Source organism: Haliotis rufescens, unplaced genomic scaffold, assembly GCF_023055435.1.
Source record: "Haliotis rufescens isolate VD_foot unplaced genomic scaffold, xgHalRufe1.0.p SCAF_8, whole genome shotgun sequence".
NCBI lineage: Eukaryota > Metazoa > Mollusca > Gastropoda > Lepetellida > Haliotidae > Haliotis > Haliotis rufescens.
In genome coordinates this window covers 9,265,207-9,292,947 of record NW_025964372.1, presented here as the reverse complement: position 1 = coordinate 9,292,947, position 27,741 = coordinate 9,265,207, and the positions used below count along the sequence as shown (strand labels likewise).

General features: G+C 38.7%; 2 protein-coding genes across 10 annotated transcripts in view; one reads left to right on the top strand and one right to left on the bottom strand.

Moving 5' to 3' along the window:
• Positions 1 to 24,565, top strand: part of LOC124120194 (nuclear receptor subfamily 5 group A member 2-like) — a 241,688-nt gene extending 217,123 nt beyond the window's left edge. For all 4 annotated transcript variants that reach the window (XM_046482953.2, XM_046482955.2, XM_046482954.2 and 1 more), the window contains 3 exons: positions 9,350 to 9,454; positions 14,999 to 15,152; positions 20,794 to 24,565. In XM_046482953.2, coding sequence (XP_046338909.1) covers positions 9,350 to 9,454; positions 14,999 to 15,152; positions 20,794 to 21,041 — 507 coding nt within the window. In that variant the 3' untranslated portion in view covers positions 21,042 to 24,565. The remainder of the gene's footprint in view (positions 1 to 9,349; positions 9,455 to 14,998; positions 15,153 to 20,793) is intronic.
• Positions 24,566 to 24,665: 100 nt separating this feature from the next.
• Positions 24,666 to 27,741, bottom strand: part of LOC124120196 (sushi, von Willebrand factor type A, EGF and pentraxin domain-containing protein 1-like) — a 42,259-nt gene continuing 39,183 nt past the window's right edge. For all 6 annotated transcript variants that reach the window (XM_048389096.1, XM_048389095.1, XM_048389093.1 and 3 more), the window contains one exon: positions 24,666 to 27,636. In XM_048389096.1, the coding sequence (XP_048245053.1) occupies positions 27,522 to 27,636 (115 nt within the window). In that variant the 3' untranslated portion in view covers positions 24,666 to 27,521. The remainder of the gene's footprint in view (positions 27,637 to 27,741) is intronic.

Below are 27,741 nucleotides of genomic sequence, written 5' to 3'. Positions count from 1 at the left end.
ATACATTTCTTGGATGGAGTCACCTGACTTGATACGGTCAGAATGGTTCATGATACTTGTTTGGAGGCATTCAGGTTACAGGGGATGGGGGCTGCTTTGCATGTGATGCAGACACCTTTCTAATTGGGTGTTTAGTTCTTACCTAGAACTTGACAACTACACAAGCAAGATCACCTCAAATCAGTGGATTTTGGATTATGGATTGCCTTTCATAGGAGGCAGTTAAAAGGTTGATAGAAAGCAATATATGGTAGGTCAGATATCAGTGACAAAGTCTTGTCTGGTGTTGATGATTTAGAGGGGATGTAATAATATTGGATGATAATTTAGGCAAGCTCAATAACAATCTGAATCAATAATTAATAGGTGAAAGATCACACATCCAGTCCTGTACTGGTTTTAAGTGAGTGAGTTGGGTTTAACGCCGATTTTAACAGTATTCCGGTTATATTGTGGCGTGTCAGCTTAATGTGTGAGGAAAGCCCGAAGTGATGCAGGTCTCAGACGTTTACCACTTCAGTGAAACCCACGAGCACGGGTATGGTGCTGACAAACCTAGAAACATAATCGGGGCGAACCGGGATTCGAACCCACAATCATAGGTTTCTGGCGTGCCTAAGGGACGCAACTCTGCACAGCGAATCGCAGCACCTTAGACGACTGGGCCAACCGTGCCCCCTACTGGTTTTAAGAATGATATGGTAGACAAATATTGATTTTACCCAATTTGATATTAACATTATCCTTTCTGCAGTATAGGTCAAGTTCAATAACCAGTCACTTCATGCCAGTAGTAGGTAGGCCTAAGGTCTCATTACCATGACGGCAACTTGTTTGTGATTCTTTACTGGATAATTAGCACTGGCTTGTCACTTGGAACACATATTGATGTATATTGATCAGATTTGACAAGTAAATTCAGAGCAGGTTCAATAACCAATCTACATGTTCAATGTCATAATCACACAAGGGTTGACTAATAAGTACTGAGCCTCATGTAGAAGGAATTGTGTAATAGTGTAATCTTTTGTTGCGCACATTAGGGGATGTCATAACAATGTTTCCACAAAAACATTTGAGCAAATTGTGTCACTGTAACAAGTCAATAGAATAAGCAGGGGTCTGTGATTTTTGGAAATGGATGAACTTCAGGAACATGCAGTGATAAAGTAAAGGAGGCATGGGGCTTAACACCAAAAGCCATCCATGAAGATATAAGCACAACACTAGGGAAGGATGTCCTTCATATACCACTGTAAAGACGTTGGCAGCAGAGTTTACGAGTGGCAGGACAGCCTTGCATAGGACCCCAATCCTGGAAGGTCTCTTGCATCAGCAATACTAGAACTGATCCAGAGAATCCACAATATAGTGAAGACTGACAAGCGAATGACTGAACATTATATTACCAGTTCAGTAGGCATTTCCCAGGAGACAGAACATTATCACAGACAATTTGGCAATGAAGAAAGTATCAGTTTGTTGGGTTCCAAAGCTTCTGACATCTGATCACAAACACACCTTGCACAACATGTTTCGTGATATTCTAGCTCTGTTTGAAGCTGATCCAGATAGGTTGTTTTGTAATTTGTGACTATGAATGAAACACTTCAAGCCTGGGTCCAAACAACAATCAAATCAGTGAAAGCATTTGACATTGCCACCACCAAAGAAGGCAGGGACTGTCCCATCAGCTGGCAAGGTTGTAGTCTTCGTGTTCTGGGACGCCGCGGTGTCATCATGGTGAACTATTTCCTTAACGGCTAGACAATAATGGAGCATATTCAGCCGCACTTTGATGCAATTACGATATAAAACTGAGACAAAGATGTGGGAAGCTGAGAAAAGTCGTGCTCTTCCATCAGGACAATGCACCAGTGCTCAAATCAGCCATGGCTACAATCCACGAGTGTTGCCTTTAACTCCTTCAGCACCTACCTTATGCTCCTGATCTCGCGCCTTCAGACTGCCATCTGTTCCCAACGATGAAGAAAGCTCTGTCCAGAACTGAACTATGATGTCATAGTAGCTGTGAACAATGTTTTGGATCCACCTCCCAGTTTCTTCCAAGCAACCAGTTGAATGTAGCAGCTACGTCCAGCCACATCAGCAGGTCTGGCTGGCTGAACAGTCAACCACAGCTCCAAAATGGGTAGGAGAGGTCAGGGGGTCACCTTTAACAGTTAGGAAGTCAGCAGTCGGATCCTGGTAAAGGAGTGGCGAGTCTCCAAGATAAGCTACCTTTGTGCTGTCTGAAGGACACATTTGCAAGTTTGTTTGTTTGTTGTTTAACACCGCACTCAGCAATATTCCAGCTAATCATATAATCACATATAATCACTGACTTTCGTCAGTTATTCGAATAAGGACCAAAATATCATGAGCAGTCTACTTCCAATTGGGATCACAACTTTTAAATCATTATGGATGTTGTTGAAGCATGCCAATAAATTGGCCAAAAGAGGTACCTGTTGAATGTCTTTCAGAGTGGGTTAAGTCAGTGCCCGATGTAGTCATTATTAAAATGTGCAAACAAAACAAGACAAACCGGAATGAGATTAAAATCGCAATCTGTCCCAGTCGGCTGTCATCCAAAGTCTAAATGAAATGTTTGTAGTTGTTCCCGCTGGCTAGGCTTCAAATAACATACCTAATATATGTTAGCAACACCAGGTTCATTGTTTCATTAAAGAACTTGGTATTGTTCAGTTATTTTTCAGTATAAGAGTACAGTTTAAGTACAGTATAGATACAGTATCATAGAGAGAGTATCATTTGCATCATCATCAATTTGAACAAGTATATCTTGGGAAATATGATGTTGAATAAACGAAACAAAGTCATCATATTCAAAATATCTTAAAAAAAGGCAATCCATTGGGAACTGCTTATAGATAAGTGGGGGAATGACTTGCCTGATAAAGATTTCACACCGGATCAAAACGTTTACTGGTTTCTGTAATTACATGTATCAAGTAGATTTACAGCTAAGGACTCATGGTAATGTTCACAATGTTCTCTGTATTTATTAACAACAACAAAATTGTCACATATACTATGCCAAGTAGAGGATAGTGCCAATTAATGATGTGATCATATCTGCTGGGTAGTAGGCGATCAGATCTAATGAGTTCTAATGGTTGGTGTGATGGTGGCACGCTAGGTCATAAAAGAGGTCGGGGATCAATTTCAAAATTTGCTTTTCGCAGCAGTCACTTGTTTAGATCCTCTTTTGGCCAGACGTGTTCAAATACTTTGGCTCATGCTTCTGATGAGTCAACCAATGTCAGCTTGACTTGTTGTTCTGCTAATCAGTGAGAGCAACACCAAGTTCATTGAGGGTGGTGGGTGGATTTTGACGTTGACTTTCTCATCTGCCAATGAAGTCCCAGACATGTTCAAAGGTTGAAAGGTCAAGACTGAGTGCTGGCCATGGCATGACATGGATATCTGCTGTTGGATGAATGGGTTACATTCCTGGCACAATGAGCATGAGCATTATCATTTTGAAAGATGCCCAACACATTATGCACATGGCACCACAAGTGGTGCAATGATGTTGTCCCAATAATGTTGACCTGTAATTGGGATACCACCCCAGACCATTATGGACCAAAAAGGCAAAAACCATCATGCTATATGACATTAAATTCCATTCCAAAACACTCATTAGGAAGTCTCCAAACTCTTTCAGCCATGGAAGTCGAAAGTGAACCTGGATTCGTCAGAAAACATGACATTAGCACAACGTCAATTATCCCAGTGCTGACGTTCCTTTCACTACTGACGCCTCTGTTTCAAATGATGTGACGTAAGTTGTGGGATGACACGTGGATGTCATACATGCAAATTCCATCTGTGCAGATGATTCCGCACCGTCTGAGCATGTACTCTTACACAGTTGCCTGGTGCAGCAGGTCAATTATCTGAGTGACAGTTTGCAACCGATTTCTTAATCGTTCTGACTAATCTGTGCTGGGCTGGAGCTGTTGTCATGGGGTGCGCAGGGTGCAATCCATCGTCAACGTTATTTGTTTGCTTATCTCAGAAAAGAACCAAGTTCAATTCAGTAAAAAAAATGATTTTTCACCTTCGCTGATCCCACATGACAAACTTAAAGAAAACTTCATTCCTTGATCCATGGAGCATTTGTTACTAAACCTGGTGACCATAGATATAGTTACATATCTGCTGGACTTCCTCATTGATAACATCTTTGTAAAATTTGAGGGTAAGACATTTAGGCAAGATGTGGGCATCCCCATGAACACCATTTGCGCTCCCTTCTTCCTGATCTGCTTCTTTATGCATATAAATCAGAATTTCTGCCCGGATTGGCAGTCAAAACAAGCAAATTTAGCCAAGAAGTTTGACACAAGAGTCAGGTATATCGAAGATCTGATTTTGCTCAGTAAAGGTCAAATAGACAAATTACTTCCACTGATTTACCCACCTGAACTAGAAGGATTCAATGACATAAAACTATTCAAAAGACTCTGTGACAAGAAGGACGATTTCAAATTTCCAATAATCAGTCTAGCATTATTCTAACAGCTCCAGCCTTTGGTGTCAACATGGTCACAACTTTTGAAGTATGATCAAGCATGCTCAATCTATGAAGATTTCAAAGAGCATCATAGACTCCTTAGTGATGGGTACTGGCCTGGCTTTTGTATTGCAAGTTTTTGTAATAAGGAATCATGTACTGAGATATGTGCTAGGGTTGAAACAATACTGCAAGGTCACGATATGATACGTATCACAAGACATAGGTCACGATATCTTGACATGCCTAATTAGGTCAAATGGCATGGAATATTTCAGAGCAGGTTCAAAACATAAAGCTAGCTCCAGACACATTAGTAGTGACCATGTTTGGTAGTGAACTTGAAACCCTAATTACGCATTTGACTTAGGTTCTATGAGGGTGGTGTTCACTTCAGGAGCATAACTCAAAAACCGTTAAATACCTTCCTTACAAAAGTTTGCATGTCTACCAGGCACATACTGAACTGGTGCCTTTTTATCCCCCGCCGCGCGAAAGCGCGAAGCGGGGGATATAGTATTCACGACCGTCCGTACGTCCGTCCGTACGTCCCACCTGTTTGTTGCCGCGATATCTCAAGAACTAAACACTGGATTGTCTTCATATTTGGAACTATGGTGTATATACAGACTCCGCAGACACCAGTCGGTTTTGGTGACCTTGATCCCATTTTCAAGGTCACAGCAGGCAAATCTACTTTTAGAGTTGGAAAACGGTGTTGCCGCGATATCTCAAGAACTAAACCTCTCGATTGTCTTCATATTTGGAACTATGGTGTATATACAGACACCGCAGACACCAGTCGGTTTTGGTGACCTTGACCCCATTTTCAAGGTCACAGCAGGCAAATCTGCTTTTGGAGTTAGAAAACGGTGTTGCCGCGATATCTCAAGAACTAATCGCTGGATTGTCTTCATATTTGGAACTATAGTGTATATACAGACACCGCATACACCTGTCAGATTTGGTGACCTTGACCCCATTTTCAAGGTCACAGCAGGCAAATCTGTTTTTGGAGTTGGAAAACAGTGTTGCCACAATATCTCAAGAACTAATCGCTGGATTGTCTTCATATTTGGTACTATGGTGTATATGGCGGGGGATATTTCGTCACTCTGTGACAAATACTTGTTGCTATTTAGGAATTTTAGAAAATTTTATGCTTCTTCAAGAACATTCAACTCTTGATTCATTACATACAGAATTGCACATTTACTTTTGGAGGCAGGTTTCATTGCCGGAGCAGAACTAAAAAACTATCAACATTTTTCATTCAAACTTGGTACATGTATTAATCTAGGAGTGCAGTGCCTTTTGCTATTTAGGAATTTTAAAACAAATGATTTTTTCCTGTTTCCATGTCAACAAGTTTGACTCTGTTCATAGTGGTGTATTTGTCCGGACCATATCTCTAAGACTAATTGGTATTCTTTCAAAACTGTGCACACACAAAGACCATGTTGTCAACTGGTGCCTTTTGCTATTTAGGTTATTTTTAGAAAAAAAAATGTTTTCCTTAATTTGAATTTGACACAGTTCATTGTGGTGTGTACCTGACATTGAAATACAAAGTTCTGAATCCCACTCCCATGGTATAGTTTTGATAGCTCAATAACTACTCTTGTATACAAACAGACAGATTCAATAGAAATTCTCTCGTGAAGTTGGACTTACAATAAGAGTCAGATGATTTGTTCTTTCGAATTTGTGGGGGCCAGGGGGATTTGTCAACTTCTGATGACTCTTGTGTAAAGGTAGCTAGATGCCAAGTATTTGAGCCTGATCTGAGGTTGTATTTTGTAGGCATGTATTTCCTACTGATGTCTGAATTGAGCACAAGTGAAAGGTCCTGTGACATGGGGATACAGTGGTGAAGGGATTGCTTCGGTTCTTACTTGTTTCTCTTACTAAAACCAACTATAGAAGATTCATAAAGATGATTCAGCCATTCTTGGCCTTTAGACGTTCACAGCTTGTAAAATATTCTGGGGAAATTATTTTGTTGTTGATTTAATCTAATAAACAAAGTGTGTTCATGCAACGCATCAAAAGATTTCTTGTTAAAATTGTAGTGTTTTCTGGGAAAATTGTAGTGCAGAATTATTCTCTTTGGAAATATAAGGCTTAGAGGGAAAAATTAATTTGTGTATCACAACAGGTAATATATACCTTCTAGCAGATTGAGAAACATTGTTCCATATTTGTTGATACCAGGGGTCCGGAAAATTTAAAATCCCAATCGGACATTTGCATTTAGGCCACGCCCCCTTCAAATAGCGTATTTTAGTACGACTTTTCACACACATTACAAGTTTACGTATTCATAATATGATGAATTATGAATTGTTTTAATTTAAATTGTTTAATTCACCGGACAATTAATAACAAATAATATCATTTTAGATTTACATGGAAAACATACGTTTGTTTCTGTTATAATAACGATCTTTTAACGTAGTGAACGGTCTAATTAATATTCATGAGTTATATTTATGAGCCTGCTCAAGTGTACGCGTGGTAACATTTGGATCGAGACTATTATCCCATATTTGGTTATCACGTGACCTCACGGGAAAAGGGTTTTTTTAAACTAAAGATTTTTTTAAAAACAAGACAGACAATTTAATCACAAATACTAAAATATTGTTGATAGCAATAGTTATTTGAATACTTTTTTCATCTGTACTTAATTATTGACCATAAAAAAATTGGATATCGATCGACGAGAAAGCAAAATGGCGGTCAATCAAGATTCAATGTACGACTAGCTACTGAAAACAATAACATCTGCAAATCCTCATTGTATGTCAACCAAGTGAAAGTCGTTAGCCATGACTTAAAAATGATCGTCCAGACTTTGAGGGTTTGGCAGATCCGCTCGACTGATCTGCATCGGTCGACTGGCTGTCGTCACGCTTTCGCTTCTTGTCTGAGGTTACGTATCGTAGCATTGTGAGGATAATGAGGTACATCAATGATGCAAGGTATTAATGTACAGTTGTAAACACCTTTCACTCAAATTAACAAGATGTTCTCAGTAATTAATCCTCGATTAATCAGTGTCAACTCAGTTTATTGCCTATTACAGTGATTGACCGGTTGGACTATCATGTAGGTACGATGTATTTACAGCAATCAAAACAAACAAAGCTTGTCAGTGTAGTTAATCTTCATTGTGTTGCAACTGCAGACAGAAACTGCTCAGTCCTAACTGTTGATCATGTCCGGTCAAAATTTAAGAATGTCCGGACAATACCTTTTAAAATGTCCGGTAAGCAATATTTTAAAACGGACATTTGAGATTCCCAATCGGACATGTCTGGCGCATATGACGGTTTCCGGACCCCTGGTTGATACTTTTGTCTCGAGTATTTATGCAGAAAAAAAATTTGAATAGCAATGCTGACAGCAGGTTTTGTTAAGTGGCTGACTTTGTTGTCATTTCAAACTGTTGATTCAGTTGGGATAGTACCAGAATATGGTCCATCTGGCCATCTGGGAGCTCTAGCAGAGTGATGGGAGCTCATAGCAGACTGATGGGAGCTCTAGCAGAGTGATGGGAGCTCATAGCAGACTGATGGGAGCTCTAGCAGACTGATGGGAGCTCTAGCAGAGTGATGGGAGCTCATAGCAGAGTGATGGGAGCTCTAGCAGAGTGATGGGAGCTCATAGCAGACTGATGGGAGCTCTAGCAGACTGATGGGAGCTCTAGCAGAGTGATGGGAGCTCATAGCAGAGTGATGGGAGCTCTAGCAGAGTGATGGGAGCTCATAGCAGACTGATGGGAGCTCTAGCAGACTGATGGGAGCTCTAGCAGAGTGATGGGAGCTCATAGCAGAGTGATGGGAGCTCTAGCAGAGTGATGGGAGCTCATAGCAGACTGATGGGAGCTCTAGCAGACTGATGGGAGCTCATAGCAGACTGATGGGAGCTCTAACAGAGTGATGGGAGCTCTAGCAGAGTGATGGAAGCTCTCGCAGTCTGATGGGAGCTCTAGCAGAGTGATGGGAGCTCCAGCAGAGTGATGGGAGCTCTTACTGAGTGATGGGAGCTCATAGCAGAGTGATGGGAGCTCTAGCAGAGTGATGGGAGCTCTAGCAGAGTGATGGGAGCTCATAGCAGTGTGATAGGAGCTCTTACTGAGTGATGGGAGCTCTAGCAGACTGATGGGAGCTCTAGCAGACTGATGGGAGCTCTAGCAGAGTGATGGGAGCTCTAGCGACTGATGGGAGCTCATAGCAGTGTGATGGGAGCTCTTACTGAGTGATGGGAGCTCTAGCAGAGTGATGGGAGCTCTAGCAGACTGATGGGAGCTCTAGCAGAGTGATGGGAGCTCATAGCAGACTGTTGGGAGCTCTAGCAGACTGATAGGAGCTCATAGCAGAGTGATGGGAGCTTTTACTGAGTGATGGGAGCTCCAGCAGAGTGATGGGAGCTCTTACTGAGTGATGGGAGCTCATAGCAGTGTGATGGGAGCTCTAGCGGAGTGATGGGAGCTCATAGCAGTGTGATGGGAGCTCTAGCAGAGTGACGGGAGCTCTAGCAGAGTGGTGGGAGCTCTAGCAGAGTGATGGCAGCTCATAGCAGTGTGATGGGAGCTCTTACTGAGTGATGGGGGCTCCAGCAGAGTTATGGTCTTTCTGCAGTCTTTAGGACTGTTGTCTGCATTTATTATTGAGTTGTAGCTTTTCATCAGATATGTTTTGTTTTCACCAAAAGCCTGAGTTTCTTGTTTGCAATCGTATGGTTAATTTTATTGACAATTGTCAGCCATGTTTTTAACACAGTATATATTTCTTGCAGGTGGAAGATCAGATGAAGCTACTCCAAAACTCCTGGAGTGAAATACTTATTTTGGACCTAGTATTCCGTCAAGTCAGCGAGTCTTGGTCTAGTGACATTATTCTGGTGAGTAGAAAAGTGGTCATACTTTGTAACAAACATGAGAAATATTACTCAAGTTCAAGATTAATTACTATATTCTTTACCAATTCAAAATAATGGTTACAAAGTACATAGTTATTCAAAAACAATTGACACAATAACCCTCCCTTAAATACGTAGCAAAATATAACCACATGATTTGACCTACATTAGGCCTATCTGAATAATACTGTACTTACAATAAACAAACAATCTGTTACACATATTCCAAGGCAATTTTAATTATGGATATCTTTTTCTTTGACATAATTCCCACAAGTTTGATCATTAGATCCATACGTGTCCCATCTTTTTTGTTTGTTTGGTGAATTTGAACACACTTCACGCACAAGTTTTAAAACACTATCTGGCATTACTTGCCTTTTGTCTACACCAATCCTTCATCTGCTGCTACGTTTAATATCCATTTCTCCAAGTCCAAGTACTTAGGATCTCTCGAAACACTTTGTGTATTCAGCTCAGTCCAGAAGTATTTGTAGCGCTGTTTTCAAATCGAGAACATTTCTACAACTTGATGGGGCACCATTCCCTAACCAAGATTGCCTGTGCTGTGTCACGTATGGTTGACAAAAGCAGTGTGAACAGACATCTTTGCCTTAAACTGGTTCCACAATGAAATCTGGCTGTGACACTGATCCACTGATCCCAAGAATCGGCACTGAATTTTTCAAAGTTTCTGTTGCACTTTAAGGGCGGGATGAGAGGCGCCATCTTGTTGATTCGATTTGACATTCAGAATGATGTCTTCTTGAATTGGAAATTTCTCTACGATAAAGTCATCCTTGTCAAAATGGAAATGTCAAAAGGCTCCCCTGATCATCTTGAACAACTCTTCCGACAAACTAAGCGTCTCACAAAATGTTTCCTTGCTCATATTGAAGACAACCGAACTTGTAAAGTACTTGACAGTAAACTCTTGTCATAAGCAGTACCGGTAATCAAATTTGGTTGCGCGCTTGAGGCATGGCTGCTAGGATATCACGTTGTCTGAATAGGGGCAAACAAAACGTTTTACAATCTAGACTCCTGCAGTGCAATCAGAAAATACCATGCACAGCATGTTTTTATAATAATATTCACGGAAACAATTCTTAACTAATGAAAACAAATCTATTTATTAATTCATCCCGAGGTCATAACCCTGATTGTGTGTGTGTGTGGGGGGGTGTGTGTATTGGAAGGAATCTTGTGATGATGCCGTGAAGGAGGTTGTGTGTATACATTGTTGAAACCAACTGACCAGGAAGATTGTCGAGCCATTGACATTATGACAGATGCTTGTCATGGATTGAGAAAAAATGCATCTGAGAGTGACATTGTTACTTTGAGCTGCAAGACCCAAAAACGTGTTCATGTCGAAGTAGTTACAAGAGATGATGATCCGTGTAGCCAGCGACCTTAATAATGTTGATTATTATCATGTTGAAATCCATGTTCATGCCATGGCAGAATAAATGTGAACAAAATATTTATCTGAACCACATTTCAAAGTATGTGAGGCTCTCCATGTTTTATCTGAGTTCCCCATCTCATGAAATAATATAAATTTTTCGTATCTCATCTTTTCCTGTAGCTGTGGAAATTTGTGCACCGATCTAATTACTGCTGCCATTGCACCATCATAAAAGAACCAGGTCAACTTTATCTTTCTTCAGCTGTTTATCAAAAATTTGTTTCCAAAGCAAAGAGACTTGTATCATAAACTAATTTATAGACTAGTACCAAGTGTTTTTAAGTTCCATAAAATATTACTTAAAATAACTTATAAAATTATCGAAAATAAATTTTGTTAAATTTTAAATTTTGTTTCATCTGTCCGCTCTTTTGTTTGTTGAGGTTAGAGATGAGAAACTCACATATATGGATGACCTTAAGCAAATGATACTTGGCATGCCACGAAAGGAAGAAACAGGGAATTAAATCTGGGTCATGGGGACCCGCAGAATGACTAAGGCAGGTGGAGCTTGCGGACAAGTGTGATTCTGCCAAAACATTGCTACTGGGCAATGAAAACGTGACGGAAATGACAAAAACCTACTTTCGTCACTTGGAAATATTTTTGACAATTACCAGGGTTTTCACGATCATTGTGAGCGAGATTCCAGTTCATTTCGAGGTTTCAAATGGAAGTAGATACCTGATTTAATCTTATTTAACTAATCAGAATCCAGCATTCTTCAGTGTTATGTCGAATGATGACAAAGACATTATCGCCACAGGTTCATTAATGACTTTGGAACTCACTTTGGAATGTATCACAATGCACTGTGACTGACTTACTGAGGTAGTTCTTAACATACATTTAGGAGATAAACCTACTGTGTTTTGAAATTTGAGCGTGGTTCCAAGTTAAAATAGGATGCATCAATCCGCAGCGATACAAGCTCCGATAGCAGGGCAGGAACACTTTAAAATGTTAGTCTCTTGGAACGTGTAATTACACTAGGGTACATAGCTTTCAGAGAACGTTCTGAAAAGCGGTAGTGATAAATGTAACAAATATTACTCAAGTTCAAGATTATTTCAAACTACCCCTACACGATTTCGCCGAAGTGAATGTAAACAATATTGAATGAAATTTTTAATAAAATTGATCAAATAGATTACAGATATAAGTCCAGATATACAATAAACACTTTTTATAACCATGCCGTGATTAGTTTGCGTACTTCAGTACGGATTTGTTGACATGGTATTTTCGGTGTAATGTGCTCACAGTAACGTCTTTGTGTGGAGGGAAAAAAAATCAAAACTCAACCTTGTCTAAAAGACAATCCCCCCTTGAAAGCCGCCCTAATTCTAGGTGTTAAAAACCTGCCTTCTACGCAGCGGTATATGATATTCAAAATATTATGGTTACAAAATACAAACATTTTCAAAGAGAATTGATAAAAAAAATCTAAATCAAGTGAGCTTATGTCATGGCCTGTGTGTCCATCATGCACCGTTAACATTTGCTCAAAAGCTTCACAGGTTAAGTTGAAACTTCACATGCTTATTCCAACAAATGATAACGCCAAGTTTGTTCAAGCAGTTCAAATCTGATTTTCAATATGGCCGCTATAGCAGTCACATTGAAAATCCTTTTTATGTCCACTTCTGTGTTTGCATGTAATGCAAACTCCTGTCTGGTCAGGGTAACAATTTCTCATTGTTCATTCATGTTCATTCATAGATTGAAAGCCATGTTAAGAATGTAACCCCCATAATTCATGTGTACATGAAATGATCTTTTTGCAGAACACTGACTGTGTGTGAAGCTTTGGCCCACTTTTAGCCACATTTACTGAACACCCATGAAGATCCGGGTTAGAATAGGTCTTCAGCAACCCATGCTTGCCGGAAGAGGCGACTTTGCTTGTCGTAAGCAGCAACTAACAGGATAGTGGGGTTAGACTTGCTGACTTGGTTGATGTATGTCATCATATCTCATTTGTGAGGATAGATGCTCATGATGTCAGTCACTGAATTGTCTGGTCCACACTCGATTATTGACAGACCGCCATCACATGTCTGGAATATTGCTGAGTGTGACGTTAAACAACAAACACACAAACAAAACATTTAAGTAAATTGACGTTTCGTTTGTCCAGCGTGCATAGTACATTATCATGTCTTCTCAGAAACAAATTGGCCAATGAAGCTTACATGCTTGTTCCCACAAAGATTTATTCAAGAGGCTGAAATCCATTTTTCAATGTGTCCACCACGTCAATCATATTGAAAAACCTATATATGTCCATTTCTTTTTATCCCACCGGCATATAATGCGGGGGGATATAGCGATCAGCCAGTCTGTCCGTCCGTCCGTCGGTCTGTCCGTCCATAATCATTTCCTTTTCCGGGGCAGAACTCGAAAACTATTCAGCGTATTTGATCGAAACTTGGCAAATCTATCAGTCACATACTGAAGTTGTGCCTTTTGCTATTAAAGAATTTTATCAATTTCTATTTTTTACGTTCATGGCAACAAGTTGGACTTAGGTTCTATAGGGTAGAGTTCGTTTCCAGAACTCGTTTCCAGAGCATAACTCAAAACCCATTCAAAACTTTCTAACTAAACTTTGCATGTCTATCAGACTCATGCTGAACAGGTGCCTTTTGCTACTGAGGATTTTAGAAATTTTTATTTTTTACGTTTCCATGGCCACAACTTGGATTTAAGTTTTAATATAGGGTTGGTTCACGTATGGAGTATAACAAATAAAATGTATGCTTCTTCAAGAACATTCAACTCTTGACTCATTACATACAGAATTGCACATTTACTTGTGGTTACTTTACAGACAGCTGCCGGGGGGATATGCCATCTTTCTGATGACTCTTGTTCAAAGTTGAATGAATATTTGATACATGTGTAGTTAGTAGTGGGGCTCAACATACACTTTATCGACGTTATCGGGATATAGTCGACGCCTCGTCTCACTGTTAGTCTTAGTTAGTTAGTTTTATTTTTCTCGATTTCCATGGAAACAATTTGGATTTTGTCTCAAAAGGGGAGGTAGGTGTCGTTTCTGGAGCAAAACGTGAAAACTGTGAAAGGCTTTTCATCCAAACCTGAGGCGTGAGTTGCAGCCTTACCTCTTCTGCCAATCAACCAAGTGCAGGATGCAGATGGAAGGAAAATTGAACAATTAACAATTAACTATGTCACTGCAACCTGGCTGAAGGATGACGCACGCTCTCCTTGTAGCCTTTGGAACCAGCATGACAACACCAGACCTCGCTCTGACACCTACTTGGAGGTTTCTAATCATGAACATGTGGCAGCAGCAATAAATATCAGACCCTGTTACACTAGTCAATGCTCTCACATGTGTCCAGAACTTGTCATTGTTGAATGTCTTGAATGAGGCATGTGCTCTGCTCTGAGTCCATGAAACTGTATTGGAAGCAGGCATTGGAAGCTATACTGTCAACACTGCCCAAATAGATAAGTTGCAAGTCAAATCGTAGGAGGCATCCAATCTCTCTGGTCCAGTCTCATTAACTCTTGACATTTTATGAGCACTTCCATTAACTGATCCTAACAATCATCAGAATCAACTTACTCTATACACCACCACATAACACTTTATTTTAAGTTTTGACCTTATTTTCAACCACAATGATAGCTGAAACTTCTAATGGCCTACATGACATACTCTTATGGCACTGCCAGGCTGAGGAAGCTGAGCTCTTGCATGTGTGTTCCTCCTTATCTTGACATCATGTTTTGTTCAAATCATTTGATTTTAGTTTTAAGTTTTGAGTCCTCAGTATTTGTGTGTGAAAATATTTCAATAGCAATATTAGCTAATTGAGTAATAAGAGACTACATATCCAGGTGAGCTACAGTGCCTGTGGTACTTTAATTATTTTAGGAGTCTTGTTTTATCTTTAAGGTGTTTTTTTAATAATATTGGTCTATGACGTTGCAAATACTCTGACTGATCCAACTGAACCCTGTGGTTTCACTTTTTGGATACAAAATATTTTTTGGTTGATTGTGTTGCTTTACTGTTTCAGGCAAGTGGCCATAGGATTGGCTTCGATGTGCTGGACAAACTGGGCCTGAGTGATGTAAAGGCTAGAATTTATGAACTCATAAAAAAGGCCAAGGACCTTAAGATTGATGTCTATGAATATGCGTGCCTTAAATTTCTGATTTTGCTCAATCCAGGTAAGGCATAATTCCCTTTAAATTCATTTATATAATACTACTGCATGTTAAAGTTTGTCTCATGTTGTGAATAGATTGTAAACGGAAAGTGTGCAAGTATCTATAAGAAATCTAATGGAATTCTTTGTTGTTCTTATTTGAAGATGAATTGTCTAAAACAATCTCATATATTTAACAACTTCATTAAAATTTTACCTTTAGTGATTGCTATAAAAAATAAGCATTTCAGCACAGCATTTACTCTTATTTGTTATCTTGTCCTACACTTAAGACACTATGTGATGCTGACTGTAAATGTTTATGTTGTTACGAGGTGGTTTCCAAATTGAAATACAGAAGTTACCGGTAATCCAGAACATTTTTTCATACAGAACTAAATTTTGAAGTCTGTAAATACAAATAGAATAGTTAACACATTATTTAGAAACACACAGTTTTGGGTTTACAATCACAAAATGCAGTACAATGGGTCAAATAAGTCGCCGCAGCAATAAAGAATAGACCCTGTCAGTGCATCCATTGAAATCTTCTAAAAAAAATGTACAGTTTTCCACTTTGGACTAGATATTTGTATGAATAATTCCAGTGAAACTAATGTCATACTGTTATTCTAAACCCAAATAGCTTATTTATTTATTTACTATCCAGTTACCTTTGAAGGGCATTCACGCATGGCTTATGAAATGTTTCATTCAGAAAGAAATATCACTACAGTAAGGAGACTTCATATTTGTAAGACCACAGAACTCTGCAGTAAGATTGTTTTTATGAAGATTTCAGATCAGCATCACTTAGCTTGCAGTACATAATATCTTTATATATGATACAAATTTGACTTAATTTAATGTAATGGTACATGATTATTTGAGAGGATTCTTTTTGATTCTGATAAAACCATGTCAAAATACGGAATACTCGATTTTGAAAACACTGTCTTAAGCACTAGCCATGGGTCAAGCTCAGATCACAGAATTATTCAAACTGTGTTTAAATTATGTTATAGTGACTTTTATTTTGAAGCTTTTGGCCAAGAGTTATGGTCAAGGTCCAAAGACTCTGAGTGCATATATCTTTGTTATGAGGCAGCTAGAGGCATAGAACTCTATTTCAAAGTTGTACTGCTGAAGGGATTGTGTTTTACCAAACTGGAAATCATGTCATTAAACCAGAGGTGTTTATAATTTTATTACTAAATCAGTAAGATGTGTGGGCAATGTGTCAATAAACTGGAAGGTCTTATTTCTTTGTCAGTTAGTAGCTAGAGAAATGGGACTAAGTTATGCCTCATTAAACAACATTAAAGATGGGATAGATATTGGTGAGGTCAGCATTCTTCAAATAGTTCATGCTTTATTTTTGAGGTGGCAGTGTTTTGGGAAAAGGTAGGAATGGGCCTACTTTTGTCAAAGAGCGTCCTGGTTGTTAATTACTTCTGAAAATAGTTACTTCCCCATCGAATTTGCCAAAAATCTGTGACAGTCAATAAAGATTATTTATGTCAAACATATTTTTAATATGCATCAGCTACTGCGTCAAACTGATGAGTGTTGTCATGGGCACTTCCATCCCACATGAAACTTCCTGCATCTTTGCATCAGTAGCAGGATACTTGGTTACATGAAGAAATACAATTCATACATGGGACACCACCTATCAAACATTGGAAAATTGTTGATGAAAAATATTTATTAGTTTGTTTAGCCTTATGACTAGAAAGTAACAAGCCCCAAAGACAATTGATCTAACAGGATTAGGTGGTCAGACTTGCTCACTTGATGCATGTCATGGCATTCCAATTGAATAGATCGATGCTCACAATGACAATCACTGGACTGTCTGGTCCCAGACTCAATTATTTACAGAGAGCCATTATATAGCTGGAATTATGCTGAATGTGGCATTAAACAACAAAAAACAAATAAACTTAAATATGTACTGAAATATTTCACCTTGAGTTACCATGTATGTTTCTGTAAGATTGTCAAAGTGTAACTTCATTATATCCCTAACATACCTGGCAAGTGTATGAAGTTATACATTCATCCAAGAAGTCTACACAATTTTACATTTCTTACTTCTATTCATAAACAGAGCCAAATACATTGACAATTTAATGTAATGTTTTCCACCTGTAGAGGCACTGTGTATTTTTAAAATGGAAACATGACTAATATTTGTTGTAAAACAGTATGAGAAGAAGAAACATCTTGGCTCACAGGGACCAAAGGCCCAAGTGAGCTTATAAATTATAGCATGTTTGTCATCCATCTGTTAACTTCTGTGAAACAGCAGAAGGGATGATCCTAAGACTTTTATAAGATATCTAGCATCACAATCTCACTGATATTTCTTAATGACATTATAAAAGTTGTATTTTAAGAAAATCAAAAAGAATTAACCTTGTGAAAATCTTTAATGGTCTTCTAAGAAACTGCAAGGTCTACAGTTCTTGCCAATTGAAATAGAATCACAAAATATCATGATGATTAATTGACGAAAATAGCAGCATGTGTACTAATATTATAAAAGTTAAAACAAGCCATTCCTCCAAAAGAGATATTACTTGTAGTAATGACAAAAATTGCAAAGTGTGCTTTTCAAGAAGTATCCATTTTGCTAGACATGAACATCATCATTGAGTTTTGATTACGCGATCACTATCTGGGTAAGTTTTGGCAGTCAGGTGCCTATGTTTAGGCTATATTTAGCTGTGTGTGCCACATACATGCAATAAAAGCTGATAGAGAAAAAGGTGTATTTATTGGCCAAGTTCACTGCTATATACAACCGCTCACAGTCACCCGACTGCCAATTCAGGGCTGTTGGTTGACGTATTTTGTGGAAAACAGTTCCCCAAACACAGTGTCAACCAGGCCGCATACCAAGGTGTAAACCTGTCCTGTGACTCGTTTTTGTATTGAACTGTACAAATGTAGATTGAACTCAAAGATGACAGGCAAGCAGTATAATTATGTTGAAATCCATAGCATGACATGACAGCTACAAATACGTTAAACAAATAAAATAGGTTCCTTAGTAGTTCCACATTGGAGAATATTCTACAGCCAGCCTAACTGGTCAATATTAAATTGTGCAAGATTACTTTCAGGACATTTAAACTTCATCTAGGATGCCAACTTACCTATCTGTAGACATGTATCTGTAAATCAGCCACCTGTATAAAGGTGGACGGTGGCTACACATGCTCGCAGATGAGCACTGTTGTGAAGGATTTCTGGTTTACTTTTCATCTGATGTTCATATTCATGAGCATGTGAATGATGGTTTATTTATTTAAATAATTAAGAAACATCTATTTTCATTAAGAAACATATATATAAATATATGTGTGTGTAGCATCTTCTACTAATCAAGACCTTGATTGTTGTGATGGACTCAGGGCAAACAACTCCCCTTGTTCAAGTATGCATTTACTAATAACATATGTGGAATATGCATGCCTTCAATCATGCCTTACATGAATAGCAAATGTGATTTTATTGAATCTAATTTGTATGGTTTTGCAAGCTACATGGCAACGCTCAAATGATCTGAAGGTTTTTCTGCTTGGTATATGAATAGCTTACATGCTTTTTCATTCTGTGATTACAATTATAATGTATGTGCTTGCTGCCATGCATCAGTTGATTCTAGAATGTGCACCATATGCATGCCCTTGTGAACAAGGTGATGCCTGGCAGTACACCGTAGTTTACTGACACATTAAAACACTCATTGCTTGGTGTGTGTGCAGCCATTGAATCAGTCAGAAATAGGAAACAAAGCATGTGAACTCTAGCACTGTACATAATTATGAATATGTAAGTTATCCAAGATTGACATGTTGAGCAGGTAAGTCAACATGAACACAAGGTAAGTTTGACAAGGTTATTACTCACATGCAGACACATGAAACGAGGAGGCTCGGTAAGACAAGCCTAGGTACCATTGGATATTCTGGGGATATTCACCCAAAAGAATAAGTGGACATGCTGCCTGTCCAGAAAACAATGTGTTATGAAATGGTTGATCGCTTAGGTTATTACAAAGTTGTTCATTGTTGACGTTATCATGCCTTAAGTCATCAACATTTTGAATGTCAAGGGAACATTAGTAAGTCAGTTGTGTTCACATCAGTAAAGATATCTGCTGATGACTATCACTTGGATATGAAACACTAAGAAGTGTTTTGTGTTAGAGGAATAGTAAGCATTTAAGCAATCTTTCACCTGAAAGCATAGCAAAACACTTTTGTGGGTAAGAAAAAGAAAATTTCAAGTTGTGTTTAGTTGAAGTTGGTATTTCATCGGGCAGCTAATTAGGCAGCTCCCTGTAAATGGGGCTGAATAGTGTGAGCAATTTGTCTGCTGCATTTGGTTTTCTCTACCATGTGCTCATAACAGATGTCTAATTTGTGTATAAAGGCCATTCTATCTTGAAATGAATTATAAATAATTTCTTTCAGAAAGTATTGTTACCATGGTTGTTTAACACCAACTAATGTAACCTGCAATTGGTAAAGATACTTAGCAAAACCTAGATGTATTGTATTGTACACACAGTATCTTGAGTAATTTATTGACTGTCTTAAATGTTTACATTTTGACATCTCCTGAACCGGTAGTTCAAATCAAGGTGGTACATGCAACAAGCAAATTCAGGTGAGCTACAGAGCCTTGTGACTCTACATTTTGCTCACCTGAACCAAAAGTTAACGTATGCTAATATCCTGTTGACTGGTATGTCTGTCTGTTTGGTATGAACAATTATATCTGCTCTGAAACCACCACTATGAAGCTGAAATATTGCTGTCATGATGCTAATGATAATGTGTCTTTATTCTGTTTAGAGAATTTTGATCTTGTTCACGATGGCAGCCTTATCGAAAATGATACTTTTGCCCATTGATTGAAGCTAACACTTTGCATGGAAGATCAATGAAATGGTGCATCTCCACTTTGCTCCCAGAATTCTGATCTAATGGTTAACATGGCAGTCACATTGTAAATTCTATTTGACTATAGTGAAACATGCAGTGAGGATGTTAAGAGTTTTTGTGATGTTTAATCTTGATATTTGTCCAAACTTTGGCCTTTATCATGCTGATGTCCTGTTGGGACTGCCATGTTGAAAATGTGTAAGTTAGCCTTCTGACAGACAAGGACAGATATAGCAATATGTTATTCAGTGAACATGCAGTTGTTATGTCTGTTATGTAGAAATGTGTCACTCTTTGGCTGTTCTTGATCACCCTTGTATGAGGACTGTTTCATTCTAATGCTGCAACTAATGCAGAAAAATAATCTTGTGAGGAAAAGATGTTTGCGGAAACTGACAGCCATTTTGGAATGTCCTGGAGACAAGCTGGAATTAATCAGCATAGCTCTGACATCATTGAAGCATGTAACATGTGGTTTGTTGTTGTCTGGTGTTACACTTGTTTTCTCATTTGATTTCCTTGAGACTGACATTCACCTACACCCTTGAATCTAGTGGTCCTATGTTTTACACTATACCCCAGATTAGACAGCTGTACTGTTATCTTTTGATCAGTTGTTCTTGCTTGAGTCTACATTATGTTGTTTTGTTTGTCGTTCAGCCTTGTAAGACAGTGTCTGACTCTCTGTTTTATATCTTATAGATGTGTCAGGATTGGAAAACCGTCACTATGTCGAGCAGAGCCAGGAAAAAGTAAATGCTGCACTCCTTGAATATTGCCTTAATTTCTACCCAGAAATGAAGGACAAATTTGGTCAAGTACTGTTGCGACTTCCTGAAATCCGTCTCATTAGTATTCAAGGAGAGGAGTTTCTCTACTACAAACACCTGAGTGGAGAAGTGCCTGACCAGACCTTGCTCCTGGAGATGCTGCACTCAAAGAAGAAATAGCAGCTGGTTGTGAGGAAACAGACAGCTATCATGTAGCATGTGTGTGTGATCAGTGCATCAGTCATCAGCTGAGAGACACTACAGCAAGCTATCTCTGTACATGACATGTAAATAAACTGGGAAGCTGGCAGACTGCCATCAACTCTTACGTAAACAGGGCAGATTGGAAGAAGAGCCATGGACATAGCAGCTTTTTGTTGACGCTTATATCATAGCCAGGAAAACTCACTGATGTATACAATAAGTAGTTCTACAAGTACGAGAGACTTTAACAGACGGGGCGAGTTGACAATCATTGTTGCCTCACTTATCAGGGTGTGCATACACCATGCAAGGTAGCTTGTACATATCTCAGACAAAATAGTGACGATGACTTAATGTACATCTCTCCATCACAGCAAATCTTGTAGTTATGTTTTGTTATCAGTCTTTCATTGAGAACTAGGTATTGAAGAGTGTTTCCCATTGTGGTGACGTTTCTGTGTTGTACAATCCTTGTAGTACAAGTAAAGACAGATTGTAGTGCTCCATTTATAGTGCTTACCTGGCTGTCTTCAATAATGAGTATGAATGTTTTAGTCATCTAGTCCCTCATGCTACCTTAACCAAAAACGCTATACTGCATTTTGTTTGAAAGCTGCATACAATTTGTTCAACTAAAACCACTGTGACCTGGAAAATTACCCAATATTTTACTCCAGAATCAGATCACAATTTATCTCCCAACAGGAGAGTTGTTTATTTTTGTCGAGTCGACCATTGCAAATAATGGTGATGTGAAGAATGCTTGATTGATGTTTGTCCGTTGCAGCATCTGCTGATATAGGTATATTGAGATCAGCACACAGTATTAGTTCAAGAAGTGTGGATGTTGAGATGAAACATATCAAAATACTCAAGTTATAACCAAATTCTGAAGCATGTAAGAGCACTTTTACTTTTAGGATACGCTAGTGATCAACCAGTAGTGGAGGGTGTGACCTTGCTACACCACATGTCATGTTTCAAAGATATATGCTTCTTATGCCCCTCAGGATATGGTTCAGGTTTGCTGAAACTGTAAGGGATTTCAAGTTTTCCATGCTGCTTTGTACCATACCCCATAGACGACATGGAACAGCAGTTTTTACCATGACCACTTGTGGCATGTGTGCTGCTTGCTGGCAGCAAGTGGAAGTCATACACCATACTAAACAAGGCAGCATCATTGACAGTGGACTATATTTAAGTTAGTTTCACACACTTCACATGTCCTTGTCTTGTCAACAGTGTGTCTTGGCTGAGAGGTTAAACTTTACTTCTGGTTACTTTTAGTACTTGTACCTCTTGTGTAGGGATCGATAGCTGTACACAGGATTACTACAGTCTTTGCATAGAAGGTCAAGCAGGAACCTCTCATATATCTATGTATAAGAAAGTATAGTTATACAGACATTTCAAGACAAACTTGTTTGTAGTTGGTGTTCTTGGTGTTTGTACTCTGAGGAATGACGTAGTTGTGCTATTTGTGAGCCATCAAGTAAAAGACTATTAATTGGTGTTGGAAGCGTAAAGACATCCCACATTTCCATCTCTCATCAGGAACCTACAAGTGCATTGTCCAACAAGTGCTCTTATTCGCATTTATTGTAACATGGGACTTTACAAACCCTGTCATCCAGTGCATGTGCCTGCTTAGGGGACAGATGTGGTAGTCTTTGGATATTGCTAGATGTATTTCACTTCCCATTGGAACAAAAGTATGTGTAGCAAGAAAAAACTTTTTATCTAATCTTATAAAGAAAACACACTGTAATACTTTCAAACAGAAATAGAGTAATCATGATCAGCACCTGTTGTCATAGTTTCATTAATAATCAGTACAACTTGAACATGGTGTCAACACAGGAGACATAAAAGGACAGATTAAATGAGAATTCAATAGATAAATATTTAAATCCTTGTTATTTAAGGGAGCTGGCCTTTGCTGAACAAATGTATGTTTTGTACATTCATTTCTTTTCACAAATGGCTGTACCCCTAATGGAGAGTAATGGGAAGACTTGCTCCATTCATGTGAATATGCTAACCACACTAGCTTTGTATATTTGTATTAAAGCAGGCTTTTGTATATATAGTGTGACAGCTTGTTGGCAACTTGTTGATGTATTGCTATACACAATGGCCTCAATGGTTATTTCCTGGTAATCACCAGCTTACAATGAATGTGATATCTTTATTGACATCAAGTTTTTAGAACAAAATATTTAATCTCTGTTATGTGAAAACGGCTTCAAAAGTACAGCCTGATTTTATATTCTTATGTTATTGTTATGTTATGGTGAGTGATTATAACATGTTAAAGAATTCCTGTATTTGGAAGACTGTAGCTAGAGTATGCTACTGAACTGTGGTAGAATGAGGAAATAATCATTGAGAATGGCCTACCTTGTCGCATGTCGATCTCTTTTACTCTGGCAGGAATTTCTACATCATTTCAGCATACGTGCTGTTGTATGGTGCATCAGATTTGAATATATATATATATATATATTATATATATATGGTCTTTGTAATCAAAATGTGAATATTGTATTTCCCTATGGCCATGCAACATGTCAGCATGGTATTCTGGTTAGCTGTTTCATGTTGGTGAGTGTTACATGTACAAACTTGTTGCATTGGGTGGCATTAGAGATGATGCTGTCACCTGGCTGGTGCCAGCTGCCGACTCCCACTGGCTGGGCATGTCACAGAGTATTTCCAGTCAGGGACATATCTTGCCAGTTGATCAGTACAAATACTAAAGCTAAAAGCTGAGAAGTGACATCCATCATAATGACATTCAGATGTTACCAGTTTACAGTAAGACTTAAATGGTTGCCTTCAGTGGCATCATCACAGCTTATGGTTAAGGTGTGACTGTCCAAGATTACTGTTTAAGTATTAAATACTATTTATAAAGTTACAAGTACTGAACTTTTTCTGTATGCATGGTAACATATAGATGGAAAGGTATAGCTTTCATTGTAAGTGGGGACACAGTGATGGATGGAACTGATAAAGGTGTAGAATGTGTCCCTAGATAGATGGAGTCATGGTTGCTGCCATCAGAATATGTCCGTTTTCTCATAGGGGTATGTCAGACAGGTGGTCATGTTTCTTTTAATCGAAAAGTTTTTCCCAATTTGATGTCTCAACTGCAAAATGGTCATAATGCTGGTATTAGAGCACGGACAAGCGCATTTTGCAGCAGACACTTGAAAACAGATATATAGACAGCATCAAGGCAGTTAGGATATAATGTCCCAGTTAATGTAGCATCTTATGGGGTAACATGGGCATTTGCTAGTTATGAGAATAGGATTATGATGTAAATACTGTAATCTCCGTCAGTCGCTCATGTTCTTTGTTGTCACATGGAAACTTGTGTATCACTTCTCAGCTTTAAATGTACTGTAATGAATTTGTGCTGACATGTGAAATTCCACGTGAACTGTGATAATGGAGATGTCGTGAAAAATAAACTGGCCAATCAAAGCTAATCAGTTGTTTGTTATTCACTCTAACACACACAAACTAAAACACACACACACTAACACACACACACACACTAACACACTAACACAATCTAAATAAAACATGTTATAGGTAATCATATTTTACTTGTCACAAAATTTACAAAAAATGGAAGTACACAATTATTCCATGGCTGAGGTTCATTTCCATTTCCAGGAAAGTTGGAATGGAGACATTGTGATTGGTCCAATGTGTTAAACATCTCATGGTAATCATTAACTTTTTAATAATACACAAGTCATTAATAAGTTTGGATCGACAGACATGTTGGTGTGAGTGACTGTAATCCAACCATCTATGACAGATGAACAGATCATCCAGTCCACCCACAAGATTCAGTAGATGATTCTGGCTTACACTTTATGGAATCATTGTTCTAGTTTCTATACTAAATGGTAATACATACTAGAAGGATATAGTCCAATATACCTTTCCTCCCCCTTTCTTATTGCATTTTAGTTGCTGGCTATCGTCTTTGTGTGCTATGTAAATTCCCTTGTTACAAGAAGTACATTTCAGGGTCCTCAGATTGCCTTTAGAGCTACAAATGATGTTATACACAGCAGCTGGTTTTTTGTAAGATTTGTAAGATTTCAAAGAGAGTCCTACGAATCTTGCTCAGAAGCGTTTTTTTGTCAGGGTTACAACATGTACGGTCTCAGTAAAGCTTTTAGAACGTTTCATGGCAGAGGTGAGGAGGACATTTCCAAATTTAAAGCATCAGTGACAAGAATCATGTCTGATGCTATTTCTTATTTTGATTTTTACCATATGTTCTCGTGATTTTACAGGTGAACAATTGACTTGTCTTTACATGTGTTTGTGAAGGGTGCCACTGTTGGGGCGGATTACGATCACCTGTTTGCTAACACCGAGTATAATCACTATCTGATAGTGGTTCAGAAACACAGTCATGATATACAAGTAATGTCAGAATTGTGCAGTCGACTCTGCTTTTGGACGAGATTACATTCGAATGTGGAAAGGTTTTTGACGCTTTTAATTTTTTAATCAGCACCATTTCAGTTTCATATTGCCATAGTTCTGCGAGTTCAGCCTCACAAATTCATCATCCAAAACTGGCTCCTACAGGAGATAGAAAGAGCATGCTCGACTGTATATCAAAAGTTCTGAAATGTAGACACCGAAGGCTGGAGTTTCTGGAATATTGCGCGACATAAAGGGAAAGCTGACTATTGGAAAGTTGAAGCAAGAGTCGTAACCTCTTTGAAAATCTTGATAGAAGGCCATGCTCGATTTGTATCTGAAAAGTTGAGATTGAAAAGTGAAATCCTTGCTCTACAAAAAAAGGACTGTTGGAAAGTTGAATTAATCCCTCTTGTCATACAGTTTTGTGGAGAGTTGTCATTGCATCTTAATGCATAGATCTAAATATGAAACAGATGGGGCGGTTTCTCAGGTCTCTTATATTTCTAGTTCAGGTGGGTAAATCAGTGTAAGGAAATATGCTATTGACTGTCATTGGACATATCTGATCATCGATGTACCTTAAGCTTACCAGAATACAATTCTTGGCCAAATTATCTGGTTCTGATCGTGCCAAGAAATTCTAATACATTTGCAAAAAGAAGCAGGTCAGCAAGCAGGGGAGTCCAATAAATTATTGGTGTCCATTGGGATGCCTATCTCGTGCCCAAATGTCTTGCCCCTATATTTTACATGGATGTTATCAATGAGGGAGTCCGGCACTTGCCATTTGACATTTGCTTAAACTTTTTACAAATTGTCCTGAACCTCTGAAGATAGATAAGTAACTGGAATCTAAGCTATCCGCGTTTAGTAACAAATGCATCATAGATCCAGGAAGGAAGTTTAATAATTGCGTGATATCAGTAACTATTTTCACCACTACTACAAGTAAACCCTTTATCATTCTACCAACTGAAACGTGCGAAACAATTAGATTATACAAACATTGTGTTAGGATCTATGAAGGCATTGAGTTCGATATGGAAATATAGAAGTACAAGTTAATTAATTTTATAATTGCATGTAGCCCACAATGGTTTGTCTGCCCATTGTCATCATTGTCAATAACTTCACTTGCACAGTTTAACTGAAGTGTTAATGGAGATAATACCGACATCCGTGGACACTTTTGTGTGAATGACGTGTAGTGTACTGCGATAGTGTGTGTACTGCGCAAAAAGATGGCGCTATCCTACGACAGTCTGGCAGATCTGGAAGTGAGGAGGTCGCCTGCCGCTGAAACTAAATCATGACGTCATACAAATGAGTGTAAACAGATACGGAAGTTGTTTGGTGTACTTTGTCAAGTACGACATATGTGTGATCGAGTACGGCGTATGTGTGATCGAGTACGGCGTATGTGTGATTGAGTACGGCGTATGTGTGATTGAGTATGGCGTATGTGTGAACGAGTAGGCGTATTTGTAATTGAGTACGGCGTATGTGTTTTCGAGTAGGCGTATTTGTGATTGAGTACGGCGTATGTGTGATCGAGTGAAGACTGAAATTATCATATTACCAGCGAAGGTAGTTTTGTATGGATTTCAATGGATGCCGACCATGGGTATAGATGGGAAGAAGACATGGTTCGTGAACCCTGAACAGTGAATAACATTAATAACATTAACTGCCAATCCACGTGACAGATGCCTAACAGCCAACATTAAAAATAATGTAAAAAAAAGGGGGCAGGTTTTGGGTACGTGGTGATATTTGCACACAAATCACGTAATGAATGATTTCATGTACTCCAGTCTTACATGTCCATGAAGGACATGGCACCAGTCTCGCCAATGTAAACTACGCTCTTCATCCCAAACCAGTCACTATTTTAACCTTGAAAATTCGTCTTTTGTCTCAATAAATAGAGGACTCCGGGGCATAATTTGCGTAATGGGTGTTTATGTTGTGGCCCGGACTTTCTTGAGGTGGTTAGGTACTTGTAGTAGCTGTAGTGGGGTTCCTGACGCTAGGCCTAACGTGCTGAGAACCACGGAGAAGTGACCACATCCAAGAGGGAGGGCTCATGTACTCTTTCCGATCTCTTCTGAAACACGTGGATGAACAATGAACCATACAGCCACACAAAGAATGTCATAATATAGAAATATAATGCACTTCAAATGCTTTATTCATCTTGTTAGTTCCAAAG